The 20,636-nt window shown below is 42.8% G+C and overlaps 1 protein-coding gene across 1 annotated transcript in view; it reads left to right on the forward strand.

Moving 5' to 3' along the window:
• Window positions 1-419: 419 nt before the first annotated feature.
• LOC110315884 (cytochrome P450 3A11-like) overlaps window positions 420-20,636 on the forward strand; it is a 28,754-nt gene continuing 8,537 nt past the window's right edge. The window contains exons 1-10 of the mRNA XM_021189820.1: window positions 420-490; window positions 2,483-2,576; window positions 4,713-4,765; window positions 6,607-6,706; window positions 13,433-13,546; window positions 13,626-13,714; window positions 13,985-14,133; window positions 15,941-16,068; window positions 16,955-17,024; window positions 19,528-19,688. Of these exons, the coding sequence (XP_021045479.1) occupies window positions 420-490; window positions 2,483-2,576; window positions 4,713-4,765; window positions 6,607-6,706; window positions 13,433-13,546; window positions 13,626-13,714; window positions 13,985-14,133; window positions 15,941-16,068; window positions 16,955-17,024; window positions 19,528-19,688 (1,029 nt within the window). The remainder of the gene's footprint in view (window positions 491-2,482; window positions 2,577-4,712; window positions 4,766-6,606; window positions 6,707-13,432; window positions 13,547-13,625; window positions 13,715-13,984; window positions 14,134-15,940; window positions 16,069-16,954; window positions 17,025-19,527; window positions 19,689-20,636) is intronic.

The raw sequence follows: 20,636 nt of genomic DNA on the forward strand, positions 1-20,636 counted from the left end.
CTTTGAACTTCTGATTCCCTTTCTTCTACTGTCTAAGTGTATTTTTGAATGAAGCCAGCCTTGATGAGAGCATATTTCATGTTGGTGAATTTGCTTGAACTTCTTATAAAAACCAAGAACACTTACACATCTGTCACTGTTGTTCACTGATGCCACACAGAATGTTAGCTCAGAGTAGGTCAAATTAGGCTGTGAATGAACTATATGAACTGCCTAGAGAAGAAAGTACCAAAGTCCAGGTGAGGCAAAGGTGATCCATCTACTGGCTTGATCCCTGGTGCCGCCCATCCTCCCAGCATATAAGTACTGCAGGCTGTCCTCAGTGCAGCAGAGTGGACAGAGGGAGGCATTGAGGAGGATCACACACACACAGTTGTAGGGAGAACACACAGAAGTAAATTGCTGACAACCAAGCAGGAATGGACCTGGTTTCAGCTCTCTCACTGGAAACCTGGGTGCTCTTGGCAATCAGCATGGTGCTCCTCTACCGGTAAGTGATCTTTACATTTCGTTCCCATACCATGTCCTCAGGATCAGGGTGATACTTAGACCTCTGTTCTGTTATTATTGGGAGGATCAAAATGGTTATCAGAAGCAGTGGCTGGTGAGATGATGGCTCAGTGTTTAAGGTCACTTGCTGCTCTTTCAGAGTACCCAAGTTTTAAACACAACATCCACAAACAGCTCAGAATCATCTGTAACTACAACTCCAGAAGATCTGACAGCATCCACAGGCATAGCTAGGATGGTATTTAATGGTGGTAGTTTTTGTAAACTGGATAGCTCCTAAATAATCGAGACAGAGACCTATTAAGTTTATTTGCAATTTTTAAGCACTATGATTGGGCAGATTCTAAGATCTTCTAACCCACAAAGCTATCTACATCCCAGCCATATGCTAAGTTTTCCTTGCAGTGTGACTGATTCCCTGGCTTTCTCTGCTCCATGTGTGTCTTCATGGTGAGCTCCTTTGATGACTCCTTCCCATGCCTGACCTCATGGCAACCTTCTTTCTTCACAGTCTTCTGGCCCTTCTTCTTCTAGACCCTCACCTGCCTTGTGGCCAACAACTTCTTTTCTGCTCAGTCATTTGATCTTCAGTTTATTATCAACCAATCAGAAATAACTGGGGCACATTCTTTACACACTGATACAGGAGATTCTTCATTAGTCATGACAATACTCATGCCCAGACTGTATAGATGTCTCAGATTACAGAAACCAGCATCTGAGTACACAAAGCAAAAGACACTCCTCCAACAGAGAGGAGAAGTTGAAATTAAGTCTTGTAAAGTTTTCAAATTTTCATGTTTTTATTTATTGTGGTTAGGGGCAGCATATGCTACTCTATATGAGTGTGTGTGCATGTGCATGTACATGTGTGTGTGAGTGTGTGTGTGTGTGTGTGTGTATGTGTATTTGTGTATGCAGTTCAGAGGACAACTTTTCAGAGACAGTTCACTCTTCTCATGTGGGTCCTGAAGACGAATCTCAGATTATTAACATCAATGCCTTTACTTGAGGAGTCATCTCCAACGTCCAAGATGAAATAAGGACTGAGTTAATTTTGCATTTTAACGTTTTGGCAGTATGAGGGATCAAGCCAGAGCTTATATATGCTAGGCAAACACTTCACTTCTTAGCTATAGTTCCAGTGGTACTAACTCTTATTAAAGTTTATAGTGATGTTATGCAGAACTTTTGGGCACCACAAGCCCATCCATCTTCAACTCCCACTTTTATGGGTAATTATCAAATAATGGGGTAGAACACACTTTATTTGTATAATGACATAGAGACATATACATTGAAGCTTCAGGCACTAAGCTGCACAGATTCTGAGCTATTCTAACCTGACTATGCAGGCCTGGCCTACTTCCCAGACTACTTCCCAACCCTGTGGCCTGTAACCTGCCATTGTAGTCTCTTTCTGGTATCACTTTCTTCATTTTTTCCCAATTACTGAGTCCTCAGGTCCCACCTGAGATCTTTTCCCTCTCTCTGGGCACAGAAGTCACAACTTTTTCTCTACTGCCCCACTATAGGCTATTGTTCCCTTGATTTGTTCCTAATAAGAAGATGGTGGAGAACAATGTTTTACAAAGTACTGACTCAGGAGATACTTCCTGATTAGGACAATACCAAAGTCTGAAACAGAGCTCTGTAACTAGACCTCTGACTACAGAAATCAGCAATTGACTACACAGTGCACAAAAACATCCCCTGCTAGTTTACTGATATGATTTATACTGGGTATGGCTTAGTATTAGCAATCCCTAGATCCATGAGAACTCAGCAGACATGGATACTAGCAATGGGCTGACATGCAGTGTCCCCCCTCACCATTCCCAAAGTTCTCTGGTAACTAGAGGGAGAACCAAGTTGTTGGTTTTTTTTTTTTTTTTTTAGTTTTTGGTGATGGTCTTGCTTGTCTTCTCTCTTCTGTATGTATAGCCACAAGTCTTTCTGTTTCCCTTTATAGATACGGGACCCGTACACATGGACTTTTTAAGAAGCAGGGAATTCCTGGGCCCAAACCTCTGCCTTTTTTAGGCACTTTGCTAAATTACTACAAGGTGAGTGTTGACTGAGTTTTCCATATGGCTTCTGCTTCTGGCCAATAATGCCTTAGTTCTATTAAATGGTCCTTATGAGGAAACCCTAAGATGTCAGACCCACACACTCTGGGTTCTCCTGATTCTTGAGAATATTTGTGAGTATCCTGGGACTATATCACCAACTGAAAACTTAATAGTGTGTTTGTGTGTGTGTATATACTTTTAGAATGTATCCAAGCATTTGCATATATGTGAGTGCCTATATGTGTATGCAGGAACATATTTATGTATACGTGTGTGTATGAGGAGGTCAGAGGTTGAAACTGGGTGTCTTCCTGTTTTCTCTGCACTTTGTCCTTTGAGGCAGTGTCTCTAACTTTGACTTGGCTCTCGCTGACTTGACTAGTTTAGGTAGCCAGCTTGCTCTCAGGGTCCCTTGTCTGTGACTCATGCAAGCTGGTACTATTACCTCCTTCCAGGCATTTACACAGATCCTGGGGGCATCAAATTCTGCTTTCCACAGGGTGCTTGTCCCATTGAAGGATCTCCATAGCTCCCATTATCAACACCCCATTTATTTATTTTTGGGTGAGGTTATGTATATTCCACAGCAGGCATGTGGAGTTCAGGGGACAGTTTGTGGGAGTCAATTTTCTCTTCCAACCATCTTATTCCTAGGGATGGTTATCAGGCTATGTGGCAAGTTCCCTTTCATTTGGAGGCATGTCACCAGCCCTAGTGTCAGTTTATTGAAATTCACCTTGAGTAAAATGCCCAGATCTCTATCTCATTCAATCTTGATACTGAGGATGTGATACACTGATCTTGTGAACATTAAAGGAAGAGTTTGTTTCTTGTTCAGTGTAGAGTTCAGGAAGGCACTGCTGTAGTTATTTGGAGAAAATTTTGAAGGGTTTCTAACTTCTAGGACATCAATATTTACTAGATTAAAATTCTCATTTATATGAGGTGTTATGAGTGACATACTTGTTCTTTTTTCTGAATATTTCTGAATCATCAGCTTGTCACAGACCTCTATCCCCAGTATTTGGGAGGCTTTTCATATACTTGAGCTGCCTGCTTAATCTTTGAACCCATGAAGATTTTCTCTGGCAGTATACCCAGCATGTACTATTCATCTTTGGGCTCTTCAGAACTAAAGCATTTACTTTCTCTCATCCTTTAGGTATTGGGGTCTCGGCTAGTGATTGATTCATTTAGAAAGATTTTATGTATATACAGTTATATTGTGTGTTTGTGCATTTGAGTGCAATAGCTATGGAGGATAGAAGAGGGATCTTGATTCCCTGGTGCTAGAATTAGATATAGATGTGAGATGTGGGAAGTGGGTTCTGGGAATTGAAGTTGGAAACTCTGCAAGATCAACCAGTGCTCTTAACTGCTAATCCACATCTCCAGGCCTAGTGACATTTTTTAGGTTCTTTTTTTTTAATGAATCTATAGTTGCCTCTTTTCCTTTAAAGGCAGCAAACTTATGCATGAGTCTGAGTAGCAAGTGAAAATGAGACAGAATGATGATTGGCAATCACCTAAGGTACTTATCTACATAACGCAATTTATATTTTTTTATGTTTGTTAAAAGTGAAGCCATTAGGGAATGGAGGAAATTATTAGAAAATTATGTAATAAGAATATAATGTGCCATGTAGGCTCTAAATCTAGGTAGAGCATTTGTAACTAACCTACTTTGCTATCTTGCCCATGGTCAGTCCCCCTACAAAAATTTCCAAGTTCACACCCAGAAGGTGAGTGGCAAAGCATGTGTTGCTAACTGCTCAGGATTTTCTTCCTACAGACTTTGCACTTACCTTGCACAATCTTTAAAACAATTGTGCTAATTATCATCATAATCATTATCACTATTATTATTAGTGTATTATGTTGTCTGTGTACATGTCTATGTCTGTGATTCGGCATTTAGAGGCCACAGGATGTGTCATATGTTCTGCTTTCTCATTCTGCTCTTCCTCACTCACCCATTCTGCTCGTGACATATCAATCACTTCAGAAAAGCTTTTCTGTGTCAGAGACAATAAACCCTACTTATTGGGGTATGAGGGCTTTTGTGCTCTGGCTACAGAAGTGTCAGCACATACAGGACAATAATGGATTTCATTCTATTTCTCTTTCCAGGGTTTATGGAAATTTGACATGGAATGCTATAAAAAGTATGGAAAAACATGGGGGTGAGTATTCTTGAAAGTCCCATTGAGTTGATGGCTTTTAGGAGTTGGTACTCTGCTTGTGTAAAGATGATGCTATCCTCAATTGTAACCATGTGTAAAGGTGATACCACATGTCATTAGGTGACAGGATTCAATGCCATATTGGCATAAGAACACTGCACATAGTAGCTTTTTGACAGGCTTTGATGTTCCATGGACTTGAGGGATTTTCTATTAGTTTATTTATTTAATCACTTTACAACCTGGTCCCTGCCCCCTCCTTGCCCTCACACAGTCCCTCTCTCCTTCCTTCTCCCACATCTCCAGTCCTCTGAGAGTTTTTGACACATGAGTATCTCCTCAGACATTGTGTTTATCCAGTGTCCTCTTCTCATTTGTTTTCTCCTCTGAAACTTCCTTTTTCTGACATGTGATGGATTGCTTGAGGTCCCTCTGGTTTGCTCTGACAAATGTCTTGTTCCATCTCCTTGCCACACTGTCTCATTTCTATATAGAAACACATAGTCCTTCACTTCAGTGTTGATTTTAGTGTTTCATTTGACAGTAAGGGTGGGGGACAATGACCTGGCTAAGAGCTTGGTAAATAATTCATGATTAGTATTTAAAAATTTCTCTGTGCATATATAGACTTTGTTGTTGCTTATATTTTGTTTTACATCAACTTTATTTTGTTACTGGAATGGCCACATGTATGCTGGTACAAATATGCAGGTCAGAGGATAACTTGTGGAATTTAGTTCTCTACTTCCAGGGTACTAAACTCAGGTCATCAGACTTGGTTCAGGTGCCTTTGCCTGCTGCACCATCTCCTCAAGATTTTTGGTAAAAGTGTGTATCAGATGACAGCTTGTGGCAGTCATTTCTCTCTTTCTACCACATAAATACCAGAGACTGAGCTGACATCATTAGGTGCCATTTTGAGCCATTTTGTTTCCCACTACAGGAACTAGCTGTGCACAAATCCTCAGGCAGGGTCAGGACCTTAAACCTTCTGCAGTCCTGCAGAGGGCATGTGGAGGCTCTCCCAGCTGCAGTGAACTCAGGAAGACTGAAGACAGCCTGTGCAGCTCCCCTCTGCTTCCTGGCTCTCTTGCTCTTCCTGCCCTGTCTTCTAGACTACCTGAAGCTTGGAGAAGTAGATACAGGCACCTCAGTTAAATTCTATGTTTCATATCAGTGTATCAAAACCAGAGTATGCACTTTAGGCAGACATCCTAAGACTGAGCTGCATCCCAACACCAGATTTTGACATATTCTAGTATTTTTAGATGATTTTTTTTTCTTTTCCAAGTCAGGATTCCTCTGTGTTTAGCCCTGGTTGTCCTGGACTTGCTTTGTAAACCAGACTGGCCTTGAACTAAGAGATCTGCCTAATTCTGACTCTGGAGTACTGCAGAGGTATTGGATATCTGTAGAGTTGGTGATAGAGATGATTGTGAGCTATACAATGTGGATGTTCGGAACCAAACTTAGGCTCTCTGCAAGACGTGGAGCCATCGCTCCAGGCTCTTGTAATATTTCAAATATGCAAATTCATAAAAAATGGTATAGGCAATTCTTACATACACACATCTAGAGTTGGCAAATTTCCACTTGTTATTTCTAAGTGTGGTGCCTTACAGAGCTGGTCTGTGTTTAAGTGACTCATTGTGTCTTGAATGACACTACCTATCATTTTCCAAAGACTCCATTTTGGACATAGACAGAATTCCTAAGCTGAAGTGGGAACTCCTATGACAATATATTGTATAGGCAGAGTGAGGGTCCTGAAGCATTAGGATCAAAGTCTGGGTGTGGCTTTCACATCAGAACCTGGTTCATCAGCTGTCTTCCCCACACAGGTTGTTTGATGGACAAATGCCTCTCTTGGTCATCACAGACCCAGAGATGATTAAGAATGTGCTAGTGAAGGAATGTTTTTCTGTCTTCACAAACCGGCGGGTAGGTCACATTGGTTTTCCATTCATTAATTTATATATTCATTTTACATCCTGTTTGCAGCACCCTTTCCTCTTTTCCTCCCAGTCCCACCCTCATTGATCCCTCCTCTCATAGCCACATCCCCTTCTCCCCAGAGAAGGGGAATTCCCCCTTGTGTACCACCATGCCCTGGGACATCCACCAGCATCAGGACTAAGTACATCCTCTCCCACTGAGGCCCAACCAGGCAGTCCAGCTAGTGGGAGGAGATCTAGTGGCAGGCAACTGATTCAAAGACAGTCCCAGCTCCAATTGTTAGGAGACTCACAGAAATACCAAACTGCACATCTGTCACTAATTCGTAGGGAGCCTAAGTCCAGCCCCTATAAGTAATTTGGTGATTCAGTCTCTATGAGTCCCCATGGTCCCACGTTAGTTAACTCTGTTTGTCTTCTTTGGGGTCTCTGACCCTCCAGCTTACACAATCATCTCCCTGACTCATCCACATGACTCTCCAAGTTGTAGATGATATTTGGATCAGGGTCTCTGTCTTAGTCAGGGTTTCTATTCTTGCACAAACACCATGACCAAGATGCAAGTTCGGGATGAAAGAGATTATTCAGTTTATACTTTCCACATTACTGTTGAGTCAAGACTGGAACTCAAGCAGGTCAGGCAGCAGGCACTGGTACAGATATCATGGAGAGATGTGACTTACTGAGCTGCTCTCTCTGGCTTGCTCAGCTTGCTTTCTTATAGAACCCAAGACTACAAGCTCAGAGATGGTACCACTCACAAGGGGCCCTCCCCCTTGATCACTAATTGAGAAAAAGCCTTACACCTGGATCTCATGGAGTCACTTCCTCAGTTGAAGCTCTTTCTCTGTGATAACTCCATCTTGTGTGAAGTTGACAGAAAATCAGTCAGTACAGTCTCTGCATCTGATTTCATCTGTAACTGGATGAAGCTTCTCAGGAGTCAGTTATGCTGGGCCTCTTCTGAAAGCAGAGTATCATTTCTAATATCACTCACACTGATAAATCACACACAGAGACACAGAGAGACAGATATATACAAAACAGACACATGCTTAGAGACAGGCATAATGACATAACACAGAAAGGCAGACACGCACACACATACACTATATAGATAAACACATAGAGACAGACAGACAGACAGACAGACAGACAGACAGACACACACACACACACACACACACACACCAGCTAATTTCAATATGCTTGGCTAGCTTAATGGTTTGCTACTTCTTATCTTTCCTGAGGCTAGCAAACACTCCATTCTGGTATTCCAGAGTTAGTATTCTTTAAAATTTCAACTCTGCTACTGCAGACCCAATTGGGAACATGGACACTATTACATGCCTGTCCTGTCCTATACCCCTCTGAAGATAATTTTGCTTCTTCCTCTCTTTCCCAAGCCCAGGAATCCTACAAGTCCTGCCTCTGTCTGTTCTGTCCAGGCATTCGCTGATGGCATCTTCATTTACCAATTTGAGCCAACTGGGAGCAGGGTCTCTCAGTGTCTTATGAACAGGTACTCCCATTAGCAGTTTGGGGGATGAAAATTAGCATTATAACACAAGAAACTTTAGGACAAACACATAAAATAGTGAAGTAATCCTTTAAAAACCCAAATACTAAATACGTTGTGTCCTAGGCTTAGGGAGCTGGCTTGATCATTGGGTAATGGATCTGAGTTTGGATCCTCAACATCCACAAAAATCTGGGCAGAGTAGCATTCATGTGTGACTCTAGAGATGTATGTTGAAACAGATAGATCTCAGGGAATTGTATGCTAGTGAGTCTAGCCAAATCAGACACTTCTATATTCACAGAGAAACCTTGCCCCCAAAAAATGCCATAGAGAGTTATATGGGAAGATGCCTGACCTCTGGTCTCCACATGAGCACACATAGCCATTTGTACCTGTAGGGCTATAGGGGTCCTGCTTCTGATCCCACACAGGGCACGGTCACTTGGGGAGTGTGGATGTGGGAAGTTGACCATGCTTACCCCATGCTGTTGCCCGGTGGGTGTTGAGTTGTAGGGAAGACCCGGAACACCATTCCAGGGGTGAGAAAGCACAGTCTGAGGTACGGGACACCCAGATCTGGCTCAGGGGTCCTCAAGCTTGCAAGGAAGCTTGGGCTGTCTGGGTCTCAGGCTCTTTGACATCCAGGCAATACTGGAAACTGTGGAAGACATGAGAAAGGAGTGGGGGCCCCACATGCTGTATCAAGCCTGGGGCCAGGTGTTGGGAACTAATAAGGGGGGCCCTGGGGAAGAGGGGGAACGGAAGACCCACATCCTGCCAGAGTTTTACCTATTCTCTGGTCTGTCAGGTGTGTGTGGGGGGGGTGCTGCTTGCTACCTTCAACTCATCCCTGCGTAGGTATCTAAGCCTGTGACCCACTCTTTAGGGGGTGGCAAGGGGCAGCCCTACCTAAGGGTCCCGGTGCTACTTTGCTAAAGCCACCGGGGTTATGGGAGAAAGGGATGAGGGAAGAGGTTCCGAACACTGACAAGAGTGAGTGCAGCAGATATTGATTGGAGCACAGGAATGCCTTCTAATGGGAGATTAGAAACGGCTCATTAGGAGAAAGCCTGTCCCATCCTAAAAATTCAGTGGGCCTTGATGAGCAGAGACATTCTATGGTTTTAGAGCTTTATTGTAGAAAGGCAGGGAGAAAGAGAGAAAGTAGAAAGAGAGAAAGAGGAAAGGCTAGAGAGAAAGAGAGAGTGAGAGTAGAGAGATGAGAGAAGAAGAGAGGAGAGAGGACATGAGAAGACAAAGAGAGAGAAGAGAGAGTGTGTGTGGGAGTGGTAATAGGGAGACAAGTAAGAGAGTGAGAAGAGTATAAGAGAGCAAGGTAGGGGCCTAACAGCCCCTTTTTATTACCTTTACTGTTGCTAGGTAACTGTGGAAGAGTTTAGCCTGAAGGCCAGCAGCTTGGGCCATTGCCTACATGACTTCTAGCCATGCTTCTCTTGTAGTGGCTGGGGGGCAGGACGGTAACTTAGGTAAGGGCCAGAGTTCTAGGAGCATAAGGGAATGCCTACCATGTCATGAAGTTTAATTATCACCCTTTGGGGTTCAGATATCAGTTCAACTGGAGACCAGCCTGTCTTTGCATAGTCCAATTACCCACAACTCCCCCTCTGTTTTTACAAGAAAAAAGGGGGGTCACTGATGTGACTCTATTATTAGTTGTAAAAATCTAGAGTGGAGTAGAATTATCAGAAAAAATATATAGCCTAGAGAAGTAGCAGAAGAAAGCCAGAGTAGTGAGGAGAGTTAAGGGTAAGAGTTGAGAAGGCAAGGGATTGTACAATCCATCAGTTGTTCCATGGGTAGTACAATTTGAGGGTAATAACAGCAATTTTGAACAGCAATTAATTAATCTAGATAGACATTGTACTTTCCTTACTATCATGTAACTTTCCCCAAAGTTCATAAGCCAATTTGGCTTTGGCAAAAGAGTCCATCTATAGCTGGAAAGTCCCAAGTCTGTCTTCTGTGGTTCAGCACTTGTCTCAGGAGTCCTTAGTCAGAGAGATTTTTTAGAGGAAGGCAGCTTTTGTCTGTAGGTCTCAGGAGATTGTGATTTCTCAGATGGATCTGTGGCTGCAGGCCCTGTGTGGAGATAGACCTATAGAGTAATTATAACAAAGGAGCAGAACACCAGCAGAGTATATCTGCATAGTGTGGATAACAAAAGTTATGCCTGAAATGATTTGCTTAGGAGCACATCACAGTCCGTTTGAATGGCTAAGGAAGAAAATATCATGTTAATTGTGTAACTGGGGTAGGCATTTAACAGTTCTTCTGTAAAAGAAAGCCTGTCATTAAGGACTGGATTATTTTTACACCTTAAAGGAAATTTTAAACAAGTTGAGAGAATTTTTGGCCATATATCATGAATACTAGAGAGAAAAAAGGCATTTAGAAAAAGAAGCAAGAAAATTTGGGGTTGAAAAGCAGGATTCAGGTATCCCTGTGGGGGCACAGCTTCAATGTAGTTTTCATGGGCTTATCTGGATGGGGATGAGGGGTACTTTGTACCCTGCAATTTCTATTACATTCCTCCCCTTGAATTTTTCTAGGAAAGCAGAAAGTAAAGGGTTAAGTGAAAGGCTTTTTAGCCAAAGTCCAGCCCCCCTGCAATGGTGCTTCACTTTGCCCTGCCCACACAGCATCTGCCTTGGCTCTTTTGCCCCTCCCACCCATTGCCTGCTTCTGAGACCCTCAGCCCACCCTGGTATTTGTTCCTTTCTCTGAAGACCCTCCACTCTACTTCGAGGGGTGGGGCCCAAATCTTGGCATGGGCAGCACTTTGAGGCATGGCTATGGCAGGGAGGGAACAGCAGTGTTAAGAGCAACAGAGTTTAGAAGAGGCAAAGAGTTTAGAACAGGCACCACCTAGCTGGACCATAAATACAACTCAAAGCTGAGAGTAAGTAGGGAGGGACTACAGAGTCAGAAAACCAACTTACTTGCAGCTGAAACCTGAGAAGGAGAGGCTTTTAGCTAAGGAGGCTGATCAGCCCGTGGTGCCAGCAATCCAGCCTGCAAAAAAATTTCAGAAAATCTCTCACCACCTGGCTGCAGAAAACAGAGTTCAGAGCAATTACTGCCTAGCAAGCTGCTGCAGCCAGCAGAGCCATTCAAAGCCTAGAGCTGGGGGGGAGGGGCTACAGAACTGGGGGAACCAGATTCTTGCAGCTAAAACCCCCTAGAGAGAGGGAAGGGGGAGGAAGCTGGCCAGGAACACTTTGGAGAGAGAGAAAGTCACATTTTTTTAAACTTGATCACTCATGGTCTTGGGAAACTTGGAGATCTGATGTACATCTCTGTACAACGTGTTCTTCAGCTGATTCTGGCTCACGTGGATGGTGAAACCATCCTCTGTTACCACTTGTCTGGAACTAAAAAGGAGGCCTGAGGGGAAGAGGGGGAAGGAGAGACCTACACCCTGCCAGAGTTCCACCTATTCTCTGGTCAGTCAGGCATGGGAGGGCTGCTATCTACCTTCCACTCATCCCCAGGAGGGTATCTGAGCCTCTGATCCACTCTTCAGGGGGTGGCAAGGAGAAGTCCCACCTGGGAGTCCCAGAGATACTTTGCTAAAGTCACTGGGGTTATGGGAGAGAGGGATGAGGGAAGAGAGATTCCCAATACCGGTGAGAGTGAGTGCAGTGTATCTTGATGAGCAGAGACTGTCTTTGGTTTTAGAGCTTTATTGTACAAAGGCAGGGAGAAAGAGCGAAGGAAGAGAGAGAGAGAGAGAGAGAGTAAAAGAGAGGAGACAGGAGAGGAGAAGAAAAAGAGAGGGGAAAGAAAAGAGAAGACAAAGAGAGAAGAGAGAGGGGATGAGAGTGATGAGTAAGAGGGAGACAAGAAAGAGAGTGAGAAGTAAGAGCATAAGAGAGCAAGGTGGGGGCCTAACAGCCCCTTTTATGGTCTTTACTGTTGCTAGGTAACTGTAGAGGAGTTTAGCCTGAATGTCAGAAGCTTGGGCCATTACCTAAGTGACTTCTAGCCATGCTTCTCTGGTGGGGGCTGTGGGGGCGGTAATTTAGGCAGGGGCCAGAGTTCCAGGAGCACAATGGAACACATACCATGTCATTAAGGTCAATTATCATTCTTTGAGGTTCAGACCTCAGGTCAAATGGAGAGCAGCCTGTCATTACATAGTGCAATTCCCACAGCCAGGGGATAAAGGAGGGAGCTCTGACTGGCCCAGCAGGGAAAGTCTTTGGCTTGATGGCTGGCAGCAGTCTTGAGCTTAGGCTTGGTGGCACCCATATCTGGGATCACAAAGAGACCTTCTACAGGAGATTAGATGGTGGCTCTATAGGCAAAGGCCTTCTCCATGACTTCCCATGGCAGATCCAGATAAAGAAAGGCAGTCCAAGGTTTGAAGACATTTATTGTCAAGGCAGAAAGTAGATGTGTGAAACCTTACCCCACTTCTCAGGGTGGGCCTAAGGTTAAATATCTTTTGCAGAGAGGAGAGTCTGGGAAAGAATGCTTATTGGCTAAGCCCTCCAGGCCTTTAGGTACCTCATTAAAATGAAGATCTCTTGAGCCTATGGGATCACAAGTCATGTCCTCTAAATATGGAGAGTCATGGGGCATTGCCCTTCTGTGACTGAGGCCACAAACCTATGGGAGCTATGCTAGTGACAGTGTCCTGATGCTCAGCAATGAGCGAAGCACCTACAGTCTTTGCATATTTTCTGGGGCTTCAATCACGAGTTCAACTGGGGACCAAGCTACCTTTCATGATCCCAAATATACCAGCATTCATATGTACACACCAGACAGAGAGAGAGAGAGAGAGAGAGAGAGAGAGAGAGAGAGAGAGAGAGAGAGAGGAGAGAGAAGAGAGAGAGAGAGAGAGAGAGAATGAAGACATCCTCTTCATGTTGCTCAGGTTGTAAATACAGAACTGGAGAACTTGTCTGATGCAAAATTAACTTTCTAACTTTCTCCAAGCCAAACTCCAACCACACAGTTCTAGAGATAGACTAAGCCTTGTTCTCATTTTGTTCCCAACCCCTGGACCTAGTTTTCCAACCACAGAGAAATTTCCATTTAAAAGGATCCTGAAACATAAAGGGTTGAAACCACCATGGGAAGATCATTACAAAGCTCATTTCTCATAGGCTGTGACGTATTCTGATGGTGGTTTGTTTGTTTGTTTGTTTGTTTTGATACTAGGATTTAGGCCCAGTGGGGATAATGAGTAAAGCTGTCTCAATATCTAAGGATGAGGAATGGAAGAGATATAGAGCTTTGCTGTCCCCCACATTCACCAGTGGAAAACTCAAGGAGGTGAGTGAAATTCTTTTAACTGCACCCTGAGTTACTGGAGTCTCCATCCTAATTATGGATGCTTCTCTGTTTTGTGTAGATGTTCCCTGTCATTGAACAGTATGGAGACATTTTGGTAAAGTACTTGAGGCAAGAAGCAGAGAAAGCCAAGCCTGTTACTGTGAAAGAGTGAGTGCTGGTCTATCACTGTGGTTCTGGGAAAGGAGGGGTAACTGGGGTGTAACTCATATGGTCCAGCTGCTTGTCTTTGCCCCTTTAGACACTAGATGACATTATATACAGTTTAAAGGGAAGAAATGTGAGAGTAAGAAGTTTGCAGGGGTAGAGGGAGTGAAGGCTGGGAAGGACTTGGTCCACACTGAGGTGGCTTGCCTGTCTCCTGAGAGTTCTTTTCCAATCTCTGACACATGTTAAATTCCTATGCTTGTCTCTCCTCAGAGTTTTAGGTGCTTACAGCATGGATGTGATCACCAGCACATCATTTGGAGTGAACATGGATTCCCTCAACAACCCGTATGATCCTTTTGTGGAGAAAGCCAAGAATATTTTAAGAATTGATTTTTTTAATCCTTTGCTCTTGTCAGTAGGTAAGTGGACAGTTCTGGATTTTGATCATTGCTGTTGTCTGTGACCTCGTTTGTCTTTCTGCATTTCTCTTCCTCAATTTCCCCAAATGACTGGTTGTAGTGGTATGTAGTTCACCTGACATATAATTCATCGCCTAAAGGCACAGTTCAGTATTTTGAGAACATGTAGACCAAATTACCAGTGTTTTCTAACTTCTTTTTTCTTTGATACATGGTCTTACCATGTAGCTCTAGCTGGCCTGGAAATAACTGTGTGTACCAAGATGGTCTTGAACTTACAGTGATCCCACTACCTCTGCCTCTTGAGGGCTGCAATTACAGTGTGGATCTCTGAATCTTGGGTGTGTTTTAGAATTCTTTCACTTGTATAAATACTAATTTGTATAAATACAAATTGTGCACTCTGTAAGTCCAGAACTCTCCATGGTTTCAATATCGTACATTCACATCATCTGTCTCGATTACACCCACTGCTAACTCTTGCTTTTCACATTGCTTAGATACCCAGTACATCTTCCTTCCATTTTCCTGTCCTTTTCTCTGCTTTGGTAGCTATTTGAGTCCATTTGGTGTTGTGTGCTAGGATTCTGACCACTATTATTGGTTTGGTCTGCTGCAGGCAGTCAGTAAATGAGAGGGTCATGTCATGTCCACAATATGGCATTTCACAGTCCTCATTCCTGCCTCTGAATTTAGTTCCACATCCTGTTTCATGATCTTCCTTGAGTCTTGATGTATTGGGTGCTGATGTAGAGGCTCCATTTAGGGCTCAGCCCTCAATAGCCCCTTATTCTCAGTACTTGGGATCAGCATTGATTGAAGACTCTCCTGACCCATAACCATGGTCAATCAAATAGGACTTTGTTCTAGCCATGTTGTAACTTTCAAGCAATATTGACCTAAACATCCACCAATTCACTTACTCTGTAACTGTGTGTTTTGGGCATTTCACATCAAAGGGATCATAGACTATCTTGTCTCTGTGACAGGCCTCTTTCATTTAGCACAATATTAAATGGATCAAGTGTCACTATGTTCTGTGTCCATAAGTAATTTATTCTCCCTATGTGTGGATAGACATGGAAGTTAGTCTCACAGGTTTGCCATGAATTTCTCTGCCATGAGCCTTCATAAACAAGACTATGTTTAAATAGTTTCCATATACAGCTCATGTGTCCCTATGCCCACATTCCATCCTTGTCACCTAATATTCTCTATTTCTCCTTTTAAGCATTGTATGATAAATATATTTAGACCTCTTTACATATTTATTCAGGTAGGCTAGAATCTAGAAGTATGGGGAAAATATGTGATCTTTAATTATTCCTGCTTTTTGGTCACCTGTCTTTGAGCTTTATTTTTCTTTTTCTGAGACAGGGTTCTCTGTGTAGCTTTGGCTGTTCATATGTATGTTCATGCACATGCCTTGGTGACTGTGTCATGTGGAGGTCAGTGGACAGCTCACGGCAGTTGGTTCTTTCCTTCCACAGAATGGGACCCAGGAATCAAACTCAGGGTGTTAGGCTTGTTTGGAGAAACTTGTAGCTATCAATCCATCTTAATGGCTCCTGAATTTTCTTTCTGAATTCAAATGAACTCCAGGAGCAGAGTTAAATTTAAGAGACAGGCCACAGCTTTGGCTACTGCAAAGCCCAGAAGGAGACATACGGTGCTGACTCAGTGTGTGCAAATTCATAGAGAGAATCACTTCCGCTTGAGGCACTGGTGATTTATTCTAGAGATGGCTTTACGATTTCTTTAAATGAATTTCCCATTTCAATTGAAACTTATCTTTTTTCTTTTCCAGTACTCTTTCCATTCCTCAAACCAGTATATGAGATGTTAAATATCTGCATGTTCCCAAAGGATTCAATAGAATTTTTCAAAAAGTTTGTGAACAAAATGAAGGAAAACCGCCTGGATTCTAAGCAGAAGGTAAAAGGTGGTGGTTTCATGAGAGGTTCAAAGTTTGATAGCATGTTGGGCTGTGAACATGTAAGCTGTGTGTTAATGGCAGATAGAAAAGGCTATATTTAGCTAGAGAAAATATATTAATATGTTCTCGTGGAGGAGAAGTTCAAGTTTTAACAAGCTGATCTAGAATAATCTAGAAATTGATCCTTAGCAATAAGGATGAAAGCTAGAACGACCAGCATCAGGACTGAAAAAATTGGCATGGTGCTAGACCTGAACAAGGTCAAGACTGTGAGAACTCCAGCGAGGATGGGAGAGGATCTCTCTACGCAGTGCCCTTTGCTGAGGAACAATTTGCAGTTCATAGCTGTGGAGGGAGGGTGTGAACACAGGCAAGTTTCCCATGAGGCAATGGATGGCCTCACAGCCATGCCTATATTCACAACACTAGTTGGACACAGTGGGTGACTAAGAAGAGGGCATGGAGTGTGTAGGAAGAAATGTTATAGACAGTAAATAAGGAAATGTTTGGAGGAAACAGTGTGGTGGAAATGACCATATCTGATTGTGTACGTATATGAAACCCTCCAATAACAAAAATGTTCAAAAATGGGGAATATTATTTTCATATCTTTCAAAAACATTTTTAGAGAATAAAAGTGCTTGTTTAAAATTGTGTCTATTGTAATTTATTGTAAAACTGGTTGATGTGGAAGCTAGATTCTTCCTTGTTAGTCCACTCTTGCTTTTGTTCCTTAATGACTCCAGCAACCATAGTCACAGTTGTGAATTTAAGGGAACCACCTTTTCAGAGGGAGAAAATTAAGGTTCTGTACTTGTGATCCACCTCTGACCTTTGAGCTTACCAGTGACCTTCCATTTTTGTAACTTCTCTTTCTGCTTCTAGCACCGAGTGGATTTTCTTCAGCTGATGATGAACGCTCATAATAATTCCAAAGACAAAGACTCTCATAAAGGTAAGCAAGCCCTTCCTGATCTATGAACAAGGAAACTCTTGGGGAGTGGGTGGGTGGCTCAGAAAATATGCAAGCAGGCTTTTCTAGGTAGAGGGATACCAGTGTTGAGTTGCTGAAAGAGACTTGGGTATTATCAACATAGAATTTTCTGATGCACATGGGCAAAAGTTTACTCCTAACATGAAGGATGGCCATGATGGACCTCTCCAGTGGTCTGTCTGTTACCTGGTGGGCACAGGTACTGATTGTATCCTTCCCAGGACAAAATCTCAGAGCTCTGCCTGTACATCTGTGTCTAAACATCTTATCAGGGGCATGTACCCAAGTGGTATTGAAGCTCTCTGGGACCCACCGTTGGATATGTGTTCTCTAGCCTAATCCATGTTAAAGATAGACCTCATTGTGGGATGTGTAAGTATCTTCTGTGGGAAGCCCCGTTGCAGAAATGGATTGGTCCTTTTCATTTTTTATGTACTTAAAAAATCACTCATAGTTGGGCAGTGATGGGACATGCCTTTAATCCTTGTACTTTAAGGCAGATGCAGGGGGATCTCTGTGAGTTCAAGGCCAGCCTGGTCTACATCAGATTCCAGGACAGGCAGGGCTACACAGAGAAACCCTATCTAAAAAACACATAAAACTATCACTTACAGATTTTTATCTTCTTTGTGTAGTACATGTATGTGCAGGATTATATTCATATGTGCACACTTCTAGGTGTATGTTCACAGAACAGATGAAGGCACCCAGTGTCTTACTCAATCCCTCTCTGCCACATTTCCTTGAGACAGGTTTTTTTTCTAACCCTGGGACTAAGTTGGCTGCCAGCAGGTCCCAACAATTCACAGTGTTGTGGTTACAGGTATGTGCTGCCCACATGACTTTTTACATGGGGACTGAGGACTCAAACTCAGGTTTACCCATTGAGTCATCTCTCTAGCCTCCGATGTGTGGTTATTTTTTAAATTTATAATCATTATTACTATCATGACTGATAGCATTCCAGTTACAGGTTTTAATCTACAGGTGTGCATCAGTTACTAATGGAAAGGGAGTCTTCCATTCTTACCCATCTGATTGTTTCCCATACACTCACTTGCTTATATGTAGTTATGACCTTTTGGGTTCCCATGTTTAACGTTTAAATTAGCACATATTTTGTGTTTCAAGTCCTTTCTTGTCTGCCCCTGAAACCCTTTCATGTGATCAGCTAACTTCAAGTCCTTTTACACCTCCTCCTCCTTTTGCCACAGGCTCTTATGAGGCCCAGGCTGACCTACATTCATAAGGTGCCTGAGAATGACCTTTAACTCCTGAGACTACAGACATGTACTGCCATACAGCACAGTTTTAGCAGAACAGTTGACTCTGGAATGAATCTGGAGTGGTGGCCCCTCAGCTTTGAAGTAGACTTCTGCCAGTGATTGTTATCTGAGATTTTGTGGTGTTCTTTGGAAATATTTCCAGAGCCTTTGCATACCTTAGTTTGTAAGCATGCCTAGAAAGCCAAGAAATTTCCCATGGCTGAGAACTGCTTAGGTGATGGGTCTTTCAAGACAAGCCCTCTATCAGATAAGAGGGTTTGGTGTATGGACATTGACTTGCTAAAGGTGCCTTTTGTGTAACAATAAAATGAGCTTCTAGGAAGCTGTCAGTGATCAATCCTTGAGGGGCTGATGCCCCTACTCCTATGAAGCAGAATTTTTCCATCACTGGCTTCTCTCCAGTCAACCTTCCACTGTAACCAAGAATATAGACTTTACCATGCTTGATTCACAAAGTGCTGGGGACTGAATTCAAGGATTCATGAATACTAGGGTAGTACCACCATCTACTGACTACATGTCAGTCATTCTGTTCAGTATTTGTTTGCTAAAATAAATACTCACTTTAAAAATAGGCACCAATTGTGGATTTATACTCCAGTTTCAGTTTAGTAGCAAGCACTTACACTAATTGGGAGACAAAATTTGCAAACAATAGAATTAAAGCACTGATGGTAGAAGATGTACAACTGCCTGTAACACTACATCTGTGGACTCCAATGCCATCTTCTGGCCTCCCTGGGCACGTGGACAAACATACATAAATAAATAAAATTTTAAAATATCTTAAACTATACCAGGGACCTTCTATAACTTCTTCTCTAGGGATTTCTGACCTCCATGAACATCCTCCCCACATATGTGGCACCCTCCACAGATACACACAAACAGAAATACTCATAAATTAAAATAAAATTTACAAACATGAAAGTCCATGTCTTGAAGCTGCCCACTGGGGATTGTGAGGATCAGCAGAAATGCTAGGACAACCTGCCTGAAGCCTTCTTCTCTTTTTCTGGATGTGACATTTTGCTGTCATTGTGATGACAGTCTCAGAGTGACTGAATGGCATTTCCATAGTCTGTCTAGGAAAATGGGAGCTCATTTGATTTTCTCCTCCTCTGCTCTGTGATAGTCCATCATCAAATGTCTTACCTGAAATGTGATCTTACTTTCAGCCCTTTCTGACATGGAGATCACAGCCCAGTCAATTATCTTTATTTTTGCTGGGTATGAAACCACCAGTAACACACTTTCCTTCACCCTGTATTCCTTGGCCACTCACCCTGATATCCAGAAGAAACTGCAAGAAGAGATCGATGAGGCTCTACCCAATAAGGTGAGAGGATGGTGTAGGAGGGAAAAGGAGAAACCTTAACAAAGACACATTTTTTTCACCTGCAACGGTGTATGAGTGTGTGTGTGAGAGAGAGAGAGACAGACAGACAGACAGACAGACAGACAGACAGACAGACAGACAGACAGAGACAGAGATACAGACAGAGACAGAGAGACATAGGGAGACTGGGATATTCAGAGAGACACACAGAAAGACAGAGAGAGAAATAGAGAGTGTGTGTGAGGGTCAGGGAGAGGGGGATAGAGAGAAAGTTTGTGTGTGTGTGTAGAGTGTGTGTCTGTGTGAGAGAGAGAGAGAGAGACAGAGAGAGAAAGAGAGTCTCTGTGTTTGAGAGAGACAAAGACTGTGTGAATGAGGGAGAGTGTGTGAATGTTGTGTGTGGGGATGTATATGTATTTTTTTCTCTGTGTATGAATTTTGTGTGAGTGAGTGAGTTACCATACATATCACTAAGTCAACCTTACAATTCTGGTGATTTTTTTCTTTACATATATGTATGTATGTATGTATGTATGTATGTATATATGTATCTACTTATATATATGTATGAGTGTGTATATGTATGGGAGTATGTGTACTGCAGCATGTGTGTGGAGGTCAAAAGATATCCTGAAGAAATTTGTTCTTTCTTTCTGCTGCATGAGTTTTAAGGGTCCAATTCAGGTCAGTAGGCTCAATGGCAGGTGCCTTTGCTCTGTGAGCTGTCTGAGCAACCCTTGACAATTTGTAACAAGACCACAACACTGGTTTTCCCAGCAGCATTTAGAAATTATCATAAATGTGACACAGATGGAGAAATGGGCAATAAATACTCTCATGGCAACAGAAGGTTGTTGTGACACAGAGCTGGGCCTGGTGTGTCTGTTATCTAGGACCACAAAAGTGCCAAGCAAGCAACATGCACACAACCTGTGTGATGTTAAAGAT

This window comes from Mus pahari, unplaced genomic scaffold (genome assembly GCF_900095145.1).
Source record: "Mus pahari unplaced genomic scaffold, PAHARI_EIJ_v1.1 scaffold_6439_1, whole genome shotgun sequence".
NCBI lineage: Eukaryota > Metazoa > Chordata > Mammalia > Rodentia > Muridae > Mus > Mus pahari.